The following is a 16,114-nucleotide window of genomic DNA, read 5'->3' as shown; positions in this document are numbered from 1 at the left end:
CTGCTGTTTGAACTGGGGTTAGCTGGGCAGTTCCTCTGTCGATCCCTCCTGAGGTCACTCATGAGACTGCAGCCGTCTCATGGTTTCAGCAGAGTCTGGATGGTCTAAAACCAGCAAGGGAGGGAGGAAGCCCTACTGTACAAAGTGTTACAAGCCTTTACTTGCCCAGTGGGCAAAGCAGGTCACGTCACCAAGTCCAGAGCCAGCGTGAGAGAGGCCCGCAGTAGGATGGCTGGGCAGAGGAGTGACCCACTGGGTCGTTAGTGTTACATTATGCCACAGTGTTCTTAAATGTGTAAGTCAGTGTCAGTTATTCCATTCCAAAACGATTTATTGAGCAGCTTTTGACCAAAAACTAATGTGAGGCGTTGTTGTAAGCATGGGTAAAGAATTTTGATCATACGAGCAGACATTTTTTAGTTGCTCAGTTATACCTACCTCCAAAGGAACAGCATTTTGTTTTGGCCCCTTTTAATGTGCTCATTCATCAGTTTCTGCCACTGCTCAGGAAACAACATTTAGCCTCATTGATGGCACAGAAGTGAGATGGGTTATAATTGCGGTTTTTCTGTAAATCTGTGTAAGCCTTTCTAACTATGTCATGGTGCATGGGGTGGGAGTGGGGGGGAACATCTCTTTTTGCCGTTATGCCACTTGGTGTGATTTTATGAAAGATTCTCAGTGAAAAGCTTTTGTCTTTTGATAGATACAGAGCACCTTTTTCATGGCTAATGCCAGTAATTCATAGAGAACAAAATAAACAATATAAGTAAAAAGCAATTGAGTTTGCTTTTTTGGGGAGAAAAATATAAAAAGTTTGAGTCACTATACTTAAAACAGAAAATCAGGACTACTAACCTGGCACTTACAGAGAAAATAAAATGTAAAATAGTCTTTAATGTCCAATTCCGGCCACGTTTGGAAAAGGTGAAGGCGTAGAAAAAGATGGGGAGAAGGAAGAGGGAGAATGCTGACACCCATCTGCATGGATCTATCCAACTTCTTCTCTGCACACGTGTGTGTGTGTGTGTGTGTACACATTTACCTATATATTTAATTCACATATTTAATATGAAGTAGAATGAGGTTTTTTTCATGAGTCAAAACATTTAAAAAACATTCCTGATGAGCATTTGATGGCGTATTTGTAGGTAAAATGGTTGAGCTGAAATGTGTGAAATTATGCTTGTGTATAATTTGAAGTGGATCAGAAACAACAGCCTTTGCCTCCCTGGTATGCAGTAAGTCCACACAAACTACTCAATGATTTTAAAATCTAAAAGCACTGGAAGGAATCATGCTGTCCTACAGTAATTCCCAAGCTCTGTTCCTCATAACATGGGTTTCCCAAGTTGATAAAAATGTCTCTCCTTAAAAAAAAAAAATTCTGTGATTAAATATGTTTGAGAAACACCGTCTGGCTTTTCCCCCATTAGACATTCATTGGAAATTAAAGTCCTGCAGTAAAGAATCTGTTTAACTCAGTATTTGCCAGATGAATTGGACAACCAATAGTAGGGATAAATTCATTTATTTAACAAATTCTTATTGGGTGTTTAATATGTGCCAGGCTCTAATCTCAGCACTGGGAATACCATAGGGAACAAAAAGCCCCACCTCATTAGCGTTTACATCCCGGGTAATAAACAAACAAATACATAAATGTTCAGGTAGTGTCATAATTGCTTTAAGAAAGCTGTAACAGGGAGAAGAGGCAGAGTGAGAAAGGTAGTATGCTGAGTTCTCTTGGAAGAAGTAATGCTGGAGCAGAGCCATATGGCTGTCTGGAGGAAGTGCAGAGGCCTTGAGGCAAAGTGTGCTCAGTATGTTAGAGAGCAACAGGAAAGTCTGCAGGGCTGAAGGAAGGAGACAAGAGGGCAGTAAGAAACGGTGTTAGGGGGACACCAAGGGGCCAGATCTTGTAGGTCAGACCATAGATTTTATTCTAAGAGAGATGGAAAACATTGCCTGGATTACTCTGCCAGCCATCTGAAAAACGATTATAAGGAGGTTATTACCTTGTACAAAGAGTGGAAGCTGGGAGACCACTTAAGAGGCAGTCGTCCACGTAAGAGTTGATGGGGGTTTGGACAGAGGAGGTGGCAGTAAAGGTAATAAGATGCCCTTGGAACACAGTATGAAAGAAGAGCCAGCCAGACTTGCCGGTAGATTGACCTGGGGTATAAGAAAGAAAGAGATGACTCCTATAGAGGATAAATGAAATTGGCATTTACTGATGTCAGGGACACTAAGGAGAAGCAGAATTGGTGGTGGATATCAAGAGTTTGGTGTCAAACATGTTAAACGGCGAGACTTAGTAGGCAGTGGGAGGTGAGGTCTGGGTTTCCTGGGAGAGGTGGGGACTGGAGAGAAAACTTAGAAATAATCAGGGTGTCGATGATATTTAAGGCCGTAGAACTGGAAAAAATCACTTAGGGAGTTCAGACAGAAGAAAGGCCTGAAACTCCATCCTGGGTGGCTTCGTCAATCCTGAAACCTTAGTCTTCGGTATTTATATTTTAAATGAATGCTCCTTTGATCACAAATAGCTCACATTTTAATGTAAATTCAATTTACTGAGAGTTATTTTGTACAAAGTACTACACTAGCTACCTTAAAGCTGTGCAAATATGAGAAAAAAAAAGAAAAAAAACAGTAACAAATTTTCTGTCCTACAGAAGGGGAAGAAGATGGAGTCAAAGAAGTGGGCAAGAAGACTTAGGTTTATTGAGTATATACACTTGTGTCAGACACTTGCTAGTGATAGTTTATTTAATCTTTATAATAAGTATGTGAGGTGGGAATTATTGCCCCCATGAGGAAAGTGAAGTCCAGTAACTTGCCCCAGGCCCCCGTTTACTCAGTTGGTGCCTTGCCAGGATTTGATCAGCATTGATCCGACTCTGAGCCTGTAACACTGTCTTGCTTGTGAAGTCCTTGTCTAGCTAAAGGTTCAGACACACGTCCAAGGGGGTAGTCTGAAATCACCAGAGCAGTTGAGTGAGGCCGTCTGATGGTTGGAAGGGACAGATCACTCCGATATTTGGGAACTGTTTTATGTTCCAAGGGGACCAGAATGTTATAAATGGTTTTCTTTTTTCTGAGTGAAAACCCTTTTTTTTTGGTTGGGGAAGAGAGAAGTACACACACGCACACGGATGCACATTGCTGATCCTCTTACAAAATTTAAATTAAATGAATAATAATTAATTTCAGTTCATGGTGTTTTTTTTTTTCCCCAACCACTTTTTGAATTAAATGCATTCTGTGATAAAATGGAAACTCGGTTTATTTATATCTCTGTGAAGAAACTGAAATGTTCTCCGTGCTGGCTCATTGTAGCATGTCACAATGCATCTTTGGTGTTTTGTTTGTCTGTCTAAATCCTGGTAACAGTGGAAAGGCTCTTCCTGACTCTAAATAGGGCACGGTTTGTTTATTTAACAGCTGTGGTTTTGGGTACTCAGGTAGCTCACACTCTCTTCAGGCCAGGTTGAAACCAGAGAACATGAAAACAAGCTGTGGTCAGACCACTGCTCCCATTACACATTGCAGGGTGCTTCTGGCACCTTGTGACCTGAAGAGGTGGCACTATATCATGACCCTGACTCTGAGATCACCCCACACTTCACTTACATAAGGAATCTACTCCGGCAAGTACACTGGGGTAGCCAGCTCTGGCCTGGAGGTGACTGCTCCAAGCTATTGAAAGGATCCTGAGTCAGGAAAAAGCAAGGTGAGATCACCTAGGAAAGCCAGGTTTCCCTGTGATTACCCACCCACAAGTGCTGTAGCAGGAACGCCTGTCTGACTGAACGTCTGTCACACCTGCTTTCTTACTAACCTTAGGATTAATTCTTTGGGGGAGGCCCCTGTGTGAGAAAGCACTTTTGCTGTAGCAGGCCAAGGGCAGCCTCCGAGGAACAACAGTGGCCTAGACCAGGAATCCTTCTGAGCAGTCATACCAACAGAGAAAGGACTTGCAAATACCTTTGTTGTTGTTACCTGCTGCTGTTGTTGTTACCTGACTCATGGAGACCCCATTGTGATCCATAGGATTTTCATTGGCTGATTTATCAGAAGAAGATTGCCAGGCCTTTCTTCCTAGTCTGTCCTAGTCTGGAAGCTCTGCTGAAACTTGTTCAGCATCGTGACAACACACAAGCCTCCACTGACAGGTGGTGGCCGTGCATGACTCATGGTGCATTGCCAAGAATCAAACCCAGGTCTCCGACGTGGAAGGGAGAATTCTACCACTGTGACCTGTCACTGTCTGATCCACATACACTAAGTATCACATATAAATTCAAATGATGATCACTTTCCGGAGAGAAGTGAATGCTAGGCTAATTGCTGATGGTAACTTGGATAGTTAACCTGAGATCTAGGTCTTCAGCACTCTGAGGTTCCTACATAACTTTAGCATTTTCTTTCCTACTTACATTGACGAAATCTTAGATAATGATTAGAAGAGAAAAAAATATATTTGTGCTTTCAAAGGTAATTGTGTTGCTTCTAATTTAAAAAGTAAGAACAAGGTCATCTGTCATAGCTATTACTATAAGTGGTTTAAACACTTCTAATAAGAAAAAAAAAGATTCTCACATTGGATTTAAAAAAAATCCAATTATAATTGTTTAATGTGGGTTTATTATACCATTCTCTCTTCATGTGTGTATGTTTTCAATTTTCATAATACAATATTTTTAATAAAGTTCACAGCCATACTTATGTAAAGGTGTGTGTGTATTTTAAATATTTGTATAAAAGCCCAAACAAAAATATGTGCTAATTTTAAGAACGACACCTAAAACAAAATTCTGGAGAAGGGTTACATGAGGAAGTACATGTGATAATTCTGGATAAAAAATCATATACAGTAAATACACATTCATAGGAAACATACGAAAACGTTGACAATGGAAAATTGTCGTTTTATCTATCTTTACTTTCCGGTGTTCTACAATGAACATCTATAACTTGTAATCAGGAAAATATTTTTAAAATAAAGGACCGGGTTTGTGTGATTGAGAGAATGAATAAAAGGGGAAAGTCTGCTTAATTTGCAATCACTGTGTTTACAGGGGCAATAACCATGGCTTTGCTGGAAAACCTGGTGGCAGGAAACGTGTATATTGTCAAGATATCTGCATCCAATGAGGTGGGAGAAGGACCCTTTTCAAATTCTGTGGAGCTAGCTGTTCTTCCGAAGGAGACTTCTGAATCAAATCAGAGGCCCAAGCGTTTAGATTCCGCTGAAGCCAAAGGTCTGTATATTGCCACAAAAACTGATTTTCCTGAGGAAAATATAAGTATGCATATATATTTTAGCCCCCTTCCACTTTATTTCAAACCCTACAGTTGCAGTATCCCAAAACCTGCGCTCTGTTTCTCGACTTGTGACTGGTGAGGTTCTTTACTCCCAGAAGGCAGCAAAGTTACCTCAGAATTAACTGCAGTTCTCAGACCACTGTGTTCCCAGTCGCTTCTTTTCCCAGCTGTGCAGCCACCAAGAAAGACCAGCAATACCACCCGTGAACTGTGGGAGGAGGCTTCCTGGGAATAAACGGTGGTGCTTCTGGTGTTCAGGCTACGAAGAACATGGTTTTCATTAAGACTTTTACCATAGAAAAACAGCTTTTCCAGAAAGTCGTTTCTCTTCAGAAAAGCAGTTGGAAAAAAATCTCTTTAAAGAGCCACCCTCACCCACTCAGAGTAGCTGTGCTTGTCTTCTGAAGAAGCTGGGTCCGTGTGCAAGACTAGACACCGTCTTTCCCTTGTTTCTGGAAGAGTGAGTCTGGGAGGGGTAGGTTTAAATGGAGAGAATGCCAGCTGACGTCAGGACAGGGTTAAGGGCTCTTAGGTCCCCAGAGAATTCAGTGCCGGGCGTGTGTGTGTGAGTGAGTGACAGAGAGGTCCATGGTAGCTACCGTATTCTCAGGGCAAACCAAGAACAAGGCTTGTATTCAGTTCTCGGATACCTGGCTCTTCAGATGGTCTAGGGATCAGCAGGGTGGGCATCGCCTGAGACCTTGTTAGATGTGCAGAATCACAGGCCCCACCCCAGACCTAGTGAATCAAACTGCATTTTAACAAGATCCCCGGAGCATTCATGTGCACATTGAAGTTTGAGGGCCACTGCTCTATTACACGTAAATAGAAAACTAATCTGCAGCAGACAGACCTGCCTGTAAGGAAACATGACATGAAAGCTGCCCTTTGATGCGTCAAAGAACGTTTATGCTTTGTGCCTTTTAGCATAATAAATATGAACTGATGTTCATGTTTGATATAAGAATATGTTGTCTAGTCCTCATATTTAGAGTCTTCCATGTTGACAGATAAATGAACCTCTGAAATCACTGATAAAAGAGTAATATGTGTCTTTTCTGTCTCAACATGGATAATGTCAATACTTTTTCTTCGAGAGGAAGAAAAATGATAAAAAAGCAAATATTTACTGATAATTATGGCCAGTGGGATCATGTATTTTTCTGATTGATTCTGAGTAAATGTGTTTCCCATCTAGCATATTCAGGCTATTACCATCTGGACCAAAACTCAATGACCGGCATCGCTGTAGGTGTTGGCATAGCCTTGACCTGTATCCTCGTCTGTGTTCTCATCTTGATATACCGAAGTAAAGCCAGGTAGGTTTCCATTACTATAGACATTGAGGTGGTTAAAAACATTTAAATTCAGTAGCTGAGGAAACAAATCCAAATCAGCTGCCATTTAGAGTAGCTGAGATTTTTCCACTTTAGATACATTGTTGCTTGAGTCCTTACAGCTGTAGAAAGGTGCTCACTTTGGAGGGGAGATTATTGCCGTTTGAAAAACATTACTGTGCCAATAAAATATCCCTAAATAAGGACCTCATTTCCTTAGTATTTTGTGTGAGAAACACAAATTATATCCTTGGGCTTAAAAAGAATGACATGCTTAATCTGGTCTCTGCTTATTGAGAGACTCCATTAGTCTCTGGGATATTTCCATATTTAGGTGGCACCTGAAGTGCCCAGGGCACTGGGACCACCACCCTTACCACCATAGGACATATGGTTGGGATTTCCCAGACAAGGATTAAGACAAATACAATAACTAGGGGTTGGGTTCCCTATAAACTCTGTCAAGCAACCTAATCTGTGCTTTGACTTTGGCTAAATTTTCAGCAGTAACTTGCATTGAGTAAACTTGTCTCTAACTTTTTATATTTTGGCTTTTATTTATTTTCATAAGGTTCCTTTTTAAATAAAAAAAGCAAAGTTAAATACACACTGTTTTTAGGTAATCCTCATCACTAGTCTCTCTCTATCAATTAGCATAGATTATTAAGAGTTTATAAGTGTTTGGTACTTGTACATAGAAACATACTCAGAAACATACTAATGAAAGTTCTAACATCTTTTTGTTTATTGAAATGGCATAGTTTTACTGTCCAAGTTTCTCTCTTTAAGAATTTTTATCAGAACATTATGCGCTTTGCTTTAGTGATGCCTACATCTTGCTGAGGAGGGAAAACTCTGTGGATCACAACGATCTGATCCTGTTATGCCTGGGTTGCTCAACAGCAGCTAACAGCAGCAGCAAATCTTGCAGAGTGGCTGCTGTAAATTGGCCATCATTAGTTGGCAAGTAAGCTGTTTGTTACTACAACAATCTACAGATCCAAAGAGAAAAATGCAGATAAAAAAGAATGATTTTTGTACAAATTAGAAGTAACAATGATAAATAATAGCACCTTATAAACAATTGAAGTTTTGTTAAGTGTTTGTAAAAAGTAATTTTATATAAGCAGAAATTGAGGCAAAAAAATTAAAAAGCCTCCTAAGAGCTGGAAATGGAAAACCAAAAGGGAGGAATACGCTCGGTGTTGCTCAAGCTGAAAGGACTGAAGAAAAAATTCAAGCCTTGAGATGCAACAGTGAAGGATTCTATGGGGAAAATATTAAATGACGCAGGAAGCATCAAAAGAAGATGAATACACAGAGTCATTATACCAAAAAGAATTAGTCGATGTTCAACCATTTCAAGAGGTAGCATATGATCAGGAACCGATGGTACTGAAGGGGGAAGTCCAAGCAGCTCTGAAGGCATTGGTGAAAAACAAGGCTCCAGGAATTGATGGAGTATCAATTGAGATGTTTCAACAAACGGATGCAGCACTGGAGAGATGTTCACTCGTCTATGCCAAGAAATATGGAAGACAGCTTCCTGACCAACTGGTGGAAGAGATCCATATTTATGCATATTCCCAAGAAAGGTGATCCAACTGAATGTGGAAATTATAGAACAATATCATTAATATCACACACAAGCAAAATTTTGCTGAAGATCCTTCAAAAACGGCTGCAGCAGTATATCGACAGGGAACTGCCAGAAATTCAGGCCGGTTTCAGAAGAGGACATGGAACCAGGGATATCATTGCTGATGTCAGATGGATCCTGGCTGAAAGCAGAGACTACCAGAAGGATGTTTACCTGTGTTTTATTGACTATGCAAAGGCATTCGACTGTGTAGATCATAACAAATTATGGATAACATTGCCAAGAATGGGAATTTCAGAACACTTAATTGTGCTCATGAGGAACCTCTACATAGATCAAGAGGCAGTTGTTCAGACAGAACAAGGGGATACTGATTGGTTTAAAGTCAGAAAAGGTGTGTTGCAGAGTTGTATTCTTTCACCATACCTATTTAATCTGTATGCTGAGCAAATAATCCGAGAAGCTGGACTATATGAAGAAGAACGGGGCATCAGGATTGAAGGAAGACTCATTAACAACCTGCGTTATGCAGATGACACAACCTTGGTTGCTGAAAGTGAAGAGGACTTGAAGCACTTAGTAATGAAGATCAGAGACCACAGCCTTCAGTATGGATTGCACCTCAACATAAAGAAAACAAAATTCCTTACAACTGGACCAATAAGCAACATCATGATAAACGGAGAAAAGACTGAAGTTGTCAAAGATTTCATTTTACTTGTGTCCACAATCAATGCTCATGGAAGCTGCAGTCAGGGAATCAAATGATATATTGCATTGGGCAAATCTCCTGCAAAAGACCTCTTTAAAGTGTTGAAGAGCAAAGATGTCACCTTGAAGACTAAGGTGCGCCTGACTCAAGCCATGGTATTTTGAAGCGCGTCATATGCATGTGAAAGCTGGACGATGAATGAGGAAGACTGAAGAAGAATTGATGCCTTTGAATTGTGGTGTTGGCGAAGAATATAGAATATACCATGGACTACCAGAAGAACGGATAAATCTGTCTTGGAAGAAGTACAACCAGGATGCTCCTTAGAGGCAAGGATGGCGAGACTGCGTCTTACATACTTTGGACATGTTGTCAGGAGGGATCAGTCTCTGGAGAAGGACATCGTGCTTGGCAAAGTACAGGGTCAGTGGAAAAGAGGAAGACTCTGAACGAGGTGGATTGACACAGTGGCTGCAACAATGGGCTCAAGCATAACAACGATTGTAAGGATGGCTTGGGACTGGGCAGTGTTTCCTTCTGTTGTGCACGGGGTCGCTATGAGTCGGAAACAACTCGACGGCACCTAACAACAACAACAACAAAATCATAGAAGTTTGCACTGGTGAGTGGAATTGAAACCCAGTACTCAGGGTCTAGAGATATTTGAGAAACAGGTATTAATGTTTACAAAGTTGTCATTATAGGCCAAATGTGGTATAATTGCCTGTGTCATCAGTGAATTGAGATTTCCTTTTGTTGACCACATTTCAGGAAATCATCTGCTTCCAAGACAGCACAGAATGGAAGTCAGCAGTTATCTCGCCCCGGTGCCTCCTTAGCCAGTGGAAGTGAAGTGGGGAAGAGCCTGGAAGGAGCTGTAGAAAATGAAGAATCCTTAACACCAATGATGATGCCCAGCAGCTTCATTGACGCAAAGGTATCCTGAGCCGAGAGACTGACTGGCTGCGTGATCCTTTTCTGCATTTGTCTTCCCTCTATATGTAAAATTTACTTACCAGAAAACACGTCTGTTGGATGTATTATATCTTTACTCTCTTTAATGAAATATAAAGCAATTTCACGTAGATCCTTCCTCACAAAAAATATTTGAGGAGAAGAAGATGGGGGTAGAGAAAGGAAAAAAGAATAAAGGATGAAAGAGATACAGGAAAAAATGAGAAGGTAGCATACACTCAGATCAATAGGATTACATGGTACTAAGATGTCTTAAGAACCCTGTGGTCATTAGTCTGTATTTACTATAATTTGGACTGCCCTGTATTTATTGGGTGGACAGTTTTTTATTCATCTACTTTACACTTGGTTTGGTTGCTATTTAACTGAATTGACCATCAGAACAGCCCAGGTGTGAATGACATTTTTAAAATATGGAGTGTCTGAGTAGATGCCTCAGGAGCTTCCCCGTCACGGCCTGGGAAGTTGGCCATAGTAAAGAATTGTCACTGGAAGCTGTTACTCTGCGTCCTTCCCAGTGTGTGTGATGATAGGGCAGTGAGAGGCTTTATGAGCACCAGCTTGAAGTTATTTGTAGTCACATTGCAACATTAGGTAACATGCATTATTACAGAGCTTCCAGACATTTTTGTGCAAAGCAAACCAGGATGCTACTAAAATAAATTCAACTCCTAAAGCAGTTCTAGCATCAAGTGGTGTTGGGAAAAAGGCGGAGAGCCTATCTTTGAGATAAAGGAGAAATCAAGCTCTCTGTGCTGTAAATCAGGTGTCCACAAACTACACCTGACCAGCCCTCAGCCTGTTTGCATATGGCCACCCCTGAGTTCAGAATGGTTTTTACATTTTAAAACAGTTACCAAAAAAAAGAAGAGAAGAAAATGAGGCCCAGACGATATGTGGCCTGCAAAGCCTAAAATATTTACTGTCTGGCCCTTTACAGAAAAAGTTTGCCAAACCTTGCTATGAATTATTTTCCCCAGCTCTTCCCTAAAATTTAGAATGATAAAAATATAACAAAATTTCAGGCAATTTTGGTATTAAATTTTATCCAGTTATCTTTAACACATGTCTTGTACTTATGCCTAACACAGTGCTATATCCTGTATTTGTGTTATGGGTAAATAATCATTGATTTCTATAACTCCTCTTGTCCTTTTTTTGCAACTTAGCTTTTATTTTCTAATACAAATTAAACCTTTCAACTTATTTCAAATTAATCTTGAAACATTAGAGTGTAAACCTTTTAAATAGCAGCCTTTAGTGTGTCAGAGTAGAACTGTGCTCCATAATGTTCCCGGGTGGTGCAAATAGTTAACGTGCTTGGCTGCTAACCAAAAGGTTGGAGGTTTGAGTCCACTTAGAGACACCGCAGATGAAAGGCCAGGCAGGCAGTCTACTTCTGAAAAACCAGCTCTTGAAAACCCTATGTAGCTTAGTAAGTAAGCATAAAACGTACTAAAATATACTGTGGTTCTGTTATTACTAGCTTGGAACTGGACATGAGAAAGGAAAGGCGAGAAGCAAAGTGGGGAGGAAACTTGGAAAAAAGAGGGAGAATCTAAAGTAAAGAAGGAGGCAAGGGAAGTGGAGGCTTGGAGCAAGATCGGAGGCCAGACCTTCAGTTCCCTTGTTGTTGTTGTCAGGTGCCGTCAAGTCGGTTCCGACTTGTTGTGCCCCATGTACAACGGAACGAAAGAATGAAACACTACCCGGTCCTGCACCATCCTCACAATCGTTGTTAGGCTTGGGCGCGTTGTTGCAGGCACTGTGTCAATCCATCTCTTTGAGGGTCTTCCTTTTTCTCACTGGCCGTCTACTTTACCAAGCATGATGTCCTTCTCCAGGGACTTATCCCTCAGTTCCTTTTTAGGAAGTGATTATCCTACAAGTTGATCCCCCAGTTATTGCTACTTTTATTGAGCATATGTGAGCTTGGTACAGTTTTTTCTCCCCAACTACTTCTTTTTAAATTTTTCAAACATACAGAAAGGTTGAAAGAATAATTTAATGAATACCCAAGTAATCGTTAATCTTTTGTCATATTCGTTTGTCTGCTGTACCATTTGAGAATAAGTTATTGGTGTCATTACACTTTATCCCAAATACTTCAACATATTTATCTTTCTTAAGAATAGTCCTAGTATATCGTTTTGATCAGTAACAAATTTGTGCTGCTTGTGTAAAAGAAGAAAGAGTGATGTCTTTGATCTCTTTTCTTTTGACATTGAAAATGTTGTGTACTGCTTGGGATAAACTGAAGTCTGTGATACCAGGATATTTACATTTTCTCCTTTTATTTCCCCAGGGAGGAACTGATCTGATTATTAATAGCTATGGCCCTATAATTAAAAACAACTCTAAGAAAAAATGGCTTTTTTTCCAAGACTCTAAGAAGATAAAAGTTGAGCAGGTAACTGACCTAAATGAGAAAAAGCTTTGGCAATTCATGGTATATGAAATGATTGTCAGAGAGAGAGAAAAATATAAATTAATGCTTTATTTTAATTTCTGGGTTCTTACTGGATATGGCTTTATTAATTTGGGACATGACTTTCTGGGGAGCCATGACTGACCACTGAAATGACAGAACAGTAATCAAAACTGTGGTTTTCAAGTAGATGTGGGGGCCACAGTGGAAAAAGGAATAGGGTCAGGGCCATGTGTCACAGCCACTGAAGCAGCTTTTTTTTTTTGACAGTCCCCTTGCCCCAGGTAATTCTGACAGGTAATTCTCCTCTATGGGGAACCACTGACCTACAAAATCCCTTCATGATGATGACCTTTCTCCCATGTACTTGAACAGTTTGCTCTCTCAGGAGATACAGGATACATACAACCAGATTTATTATTTTCCAGGAGCACATTATCATCGCTGATAAACGTCACTGGAAGATGTTTATCACTGATGGCATTTTCTGTATTTTTGTCTAGGCTCAAAGAAGATTTTCTCCAGCGGTCTGCTTTTACCAGCCAGGCACTACTGTGTTAATCAGTGACAAAGACTCTCCCCACTCCCCCAGTCAGACAGCCAGCTTCCCGAGGCCCTTCGGTGCTGCTGCTGATGCTGAGCACTCAGCAAATAGTGAAGGCAGCCACGAGACTGGGGATTCTGGAAGGTTTTCCCACGAGTCCAGTGATGAGATACACCTGTCCTCAGTCATCAGTACCACACCCCCGACCTCTTCCTGCTTCACGGGCAGCGATTCAGGTGGGAATCACGCTGTGAGCAAATGTGAAGACCCTGCAGGGCCGCCGGTTGCTGAGCAGACTTCCTCTCCGGTTCCAGTTCCACGGCCACCGTCTGCTATGCTGTGCTTTGATAAAAATGATTTTCCAATCTAGACAGCCACGTTCAGGTATCGTCACCTGTAAGTCTGTTCGAAGGACAATGAACAGGGAGCCAAAGCCTTTTGTGAAAATCTTGATGTCTTACTGGGTATTTCAGCCTTTTTTGAATGTGTGTGTGTGTGTTTTTTTTTTTTTAACTCATATATTTTGAATGTGTTATTGTCAGCAATGTGAACAGACAGGATCTTTGACTGGATTATAAAATAGATCACTGGAGCAAAGGGAAGACTTTGAAAGCCCCTTTGCTGACTATCTACCTCAGTTTGCCAGATGGCAAACCCTGAAGACAGCTTTGTTACCTCGTTTGTTGTTTTAGTGTCTCAGCTACATAACCAACGATACTTCCTACTAGCATTTTGTTTTCATTGCTGTATGTGTAATATGTAATGTGTTTGATCAAAGGAGTCATATAGGTAGATGAGTAAGAATGTTTATCTGAAGCTCTGATTTTAAAAAAAAAAAAACTGTGACACCTGCATGGTTCAGATAGTGTAACACCTCTGACTGTGAGGACTGTTAAACCACTGAGAAGGGAAAAAGTGGGAGTAATATTGCTAAAAGGCCTTTATGTTTTGGGCGTTAGAGCCTGAATGCTTCACCTGCTGTATCCCAAACCCCAGCCTGCCGAGAGCCGTGCCTTTCTGCCTTCTCCTTTGGCCCACAGTTGGCCGAAGGCTGCGCTGTCTAGTTTGCAAAACATCCTCAACTTTTCCAGTATTAGTTGCAAAACCCCATGCAGAAAATGGATTTCTTAAAGGTAACAGGTTACGGCTTTTTTATTGTTAATAATCAGCTTGGCTTAAAGGGGTGAAGAAATGTCATAAAATATTAAGAATAAAGATGAATGCAACAGTAGACAGTAAAAGGAACTTGAGGTTTTCACACTAACAGTGCCTTCCAGTTTATATTATGAAATTCTTTGCCTTATACCTTTTTGATATTCATGAAGTTGCTTGGGACAAGAGTACAAAAAGTTGCCTTAAGAATTTCTTGGAATTGATCAGTAACTATTTCAATGCACATTATCTTGCTGAAGCTTTTTTTTTTTTAAGTGCAGGTTTTGTTTAGGGCTAAGTATTCAGAGCTCTCACCACCGAACTATTGTGTTTTCTTGAGTTCTTAAGAGAATCTGGTACTCTTTATTTACTTTTCCTTCAGTGTCAATGCTGTGAACAAGGAATGCTAACTCCAGGAATGAGTTAATCCTCTTGCTGGTTTGAAATCAGCCAACTGTTTACTCAGCAACATGATAGAGGCCTTCTCTCAGTCTTGAGACAGCACCTACTATGTGCTGAGCAGCACGAGAGGATAAAGAACTTAAAGACGTGATGCGGAGAGGGAGCCCCGTATCCTCTAAAAAGAAACGACTTTTTTTTCAAATTATCTGGAAATTACTTTTGAGCCTCATTTTAACAGGAATCATAATGGATTTTCCCTTCAGACTTTGTCTTTATAGAAGGGATCCTGTCGAATGGGATTCTAAAATGGAAAGAACATTACAGGGTATTCGTCCTCCCTGTATCATATCCTCTCCCAATGACTGAAGCTAGAACATTTTTTGGATTGTTTTTTAATCTGTAGTTTTGTGCCAAACTGGATGTGTTCAGAAGCAGATCAACGTTAAGTGCCAGCAACCACTTCTGAACTAAATTCAAAGTCCCCCATTTAGTTACCTAAGTGTGGGCTTCATGGCGTAATGAAAAGCAGAGCTTTAGGTGAACAGTCTGAGGCAAGAAAAGTGCTGCTCCTGCCTGGGATAGCTCCTGTTTTATACTACCTCCTTTTAAAGTTATTCTAGTGTTATTTTTTTCCTGTACTCAGGGAACATTTTGTTACTTTTGAGCTGCCTCATGGAAGCATGGGCAAATTGACAGGGTATGGCGTTTTTTTGGTTTGTAAGTAGAAGTATGTGGGGCCAACTTTTATCAGTATCTAAAATTAAGGAGTACATTAAGATCATTTTATTTTTGAAACTTTCATTAAAAGGCAAACAAATTAAAATTTTAAGGTGAAATATCATCCATCATGAGTATGGAAGATGCATCGTATAGACTGTATGAATTTGAATAGTTTTAAAAGCCTAAAAAGACATCTGAAGTCCTTGAGGAAAGTATTTTGATTGTTTTTTGGTGAACAGGCCCTTTTTGATGGATAGTTACTGTAGTTCTTTAGGCTATAACTATTTGCTAATTATTTACCAGTACATTTTTCACCTTTTCATTTTGTTCTTATACAGACTTTTTCATAATAATCCTGTTATCAAACAATTTTCAGTAGAAAGTGAAAATTTGAATATTATTTTCCCTGAAAATTGAATTAACTAGAGACATCTGTAGGTATGAAGCTTATACAAGTAGTTACTAACCCAAAGCAATAGGGTTTATACTGATTGTTATAGTTAATTAGACTAGTAATTCTAACTACCTTATGGTTACCAGAGCATTTAAAATAAGTTGTAATAGTTTCTTTACCAGCAAATAGTTCCAAAGAATTTCAAGTGTAATTTTTTTTCTTCAGCAAGTAAATCTTCAGCTATACAGTATTAGAGTATTTTTAAGTTGTTGAAACTACTTGTTGAAGAGAGAAAAAAAAATCTTTCACCAAAGATATCTATTTTGGTCTCATCAAATAAGATATAGTGTACAGCAAAGACTTCTTTGTGACCAAAATGTGAAGGTTGTCACTCCTCCCTCCTAGTGCTATTACTTCGTGGTATTTCACTCCAGAGGGGCCAATATGCAAATGGTAACTATTTACTCTTCCTAAGACTTACTTGCTGTAAGTTGTGATACATGCATTTCATTTTTAAGC

The 16,114-nt window shown here is 40.0% G+C and overlaps 1 protein-coding gene across 2 annotated transcripts in view; it reads left to right on the top strand.

Moving 5' to 3' along the window:
• PRTG (protogenin) overlaps positions 1 to 15,535 on the top strand; it is a 130,192-nt gene extending 114,657 nt beyond the window's left edge. The window contains exons 16-20 of one of the 2 annotated variants that reach the window (XM_049905549.1): positions 5,085 to 5,267; positions 6,530 to 6,650; positions 9,752 to 9,917; positions 12,261 to 12,365; positions 12,887 to 15,535. In XM_049905549.1, coding sequence (XP_049761506.1) covers positions 5,085 to 5,267; positions 6,530 to 6,650; positions 9,752 to 9,917; positions 12,261 to 12,365; positions 12,887 to 13,297 — 986 coding nt within the window. In that variant the 3' untranslated portion in view covers positions 13,298 to 15,535. Of the gene's footprint in view, positions 1 to 5,084; positions 5,268 to 5,361; positions 6,651 to 9,751; positions 9,918 to 12,260; positions 12,366 to 12,886 lie in introns of those variants that run through there. The other variant, XM_049905550.1, reaches the window with a different exon arrangement.
• The last annotated feature ends 579 nt before the right edge of the window (positions 15,536 to 16,114 follow it).

Source organism: Elephas maximus, chromosome 13 (genome assembly GCF_024166365.1).
Source record: "Elephas maximus indicus isolate mEleMax1 chromosome 13, mEleMax1 primary haplotype, whole genome shotgun sequence".
Taxonomy (NCBI): domain Eukaryota; kingdom Metazoa; phylum Chordata; class Mammalia; order Proboscidea; family Elephantidae; genus Elephas; species Elephas maximus.
This window is presented reverse-complemented; position numbering and strand designations above follow the sequence as displayed.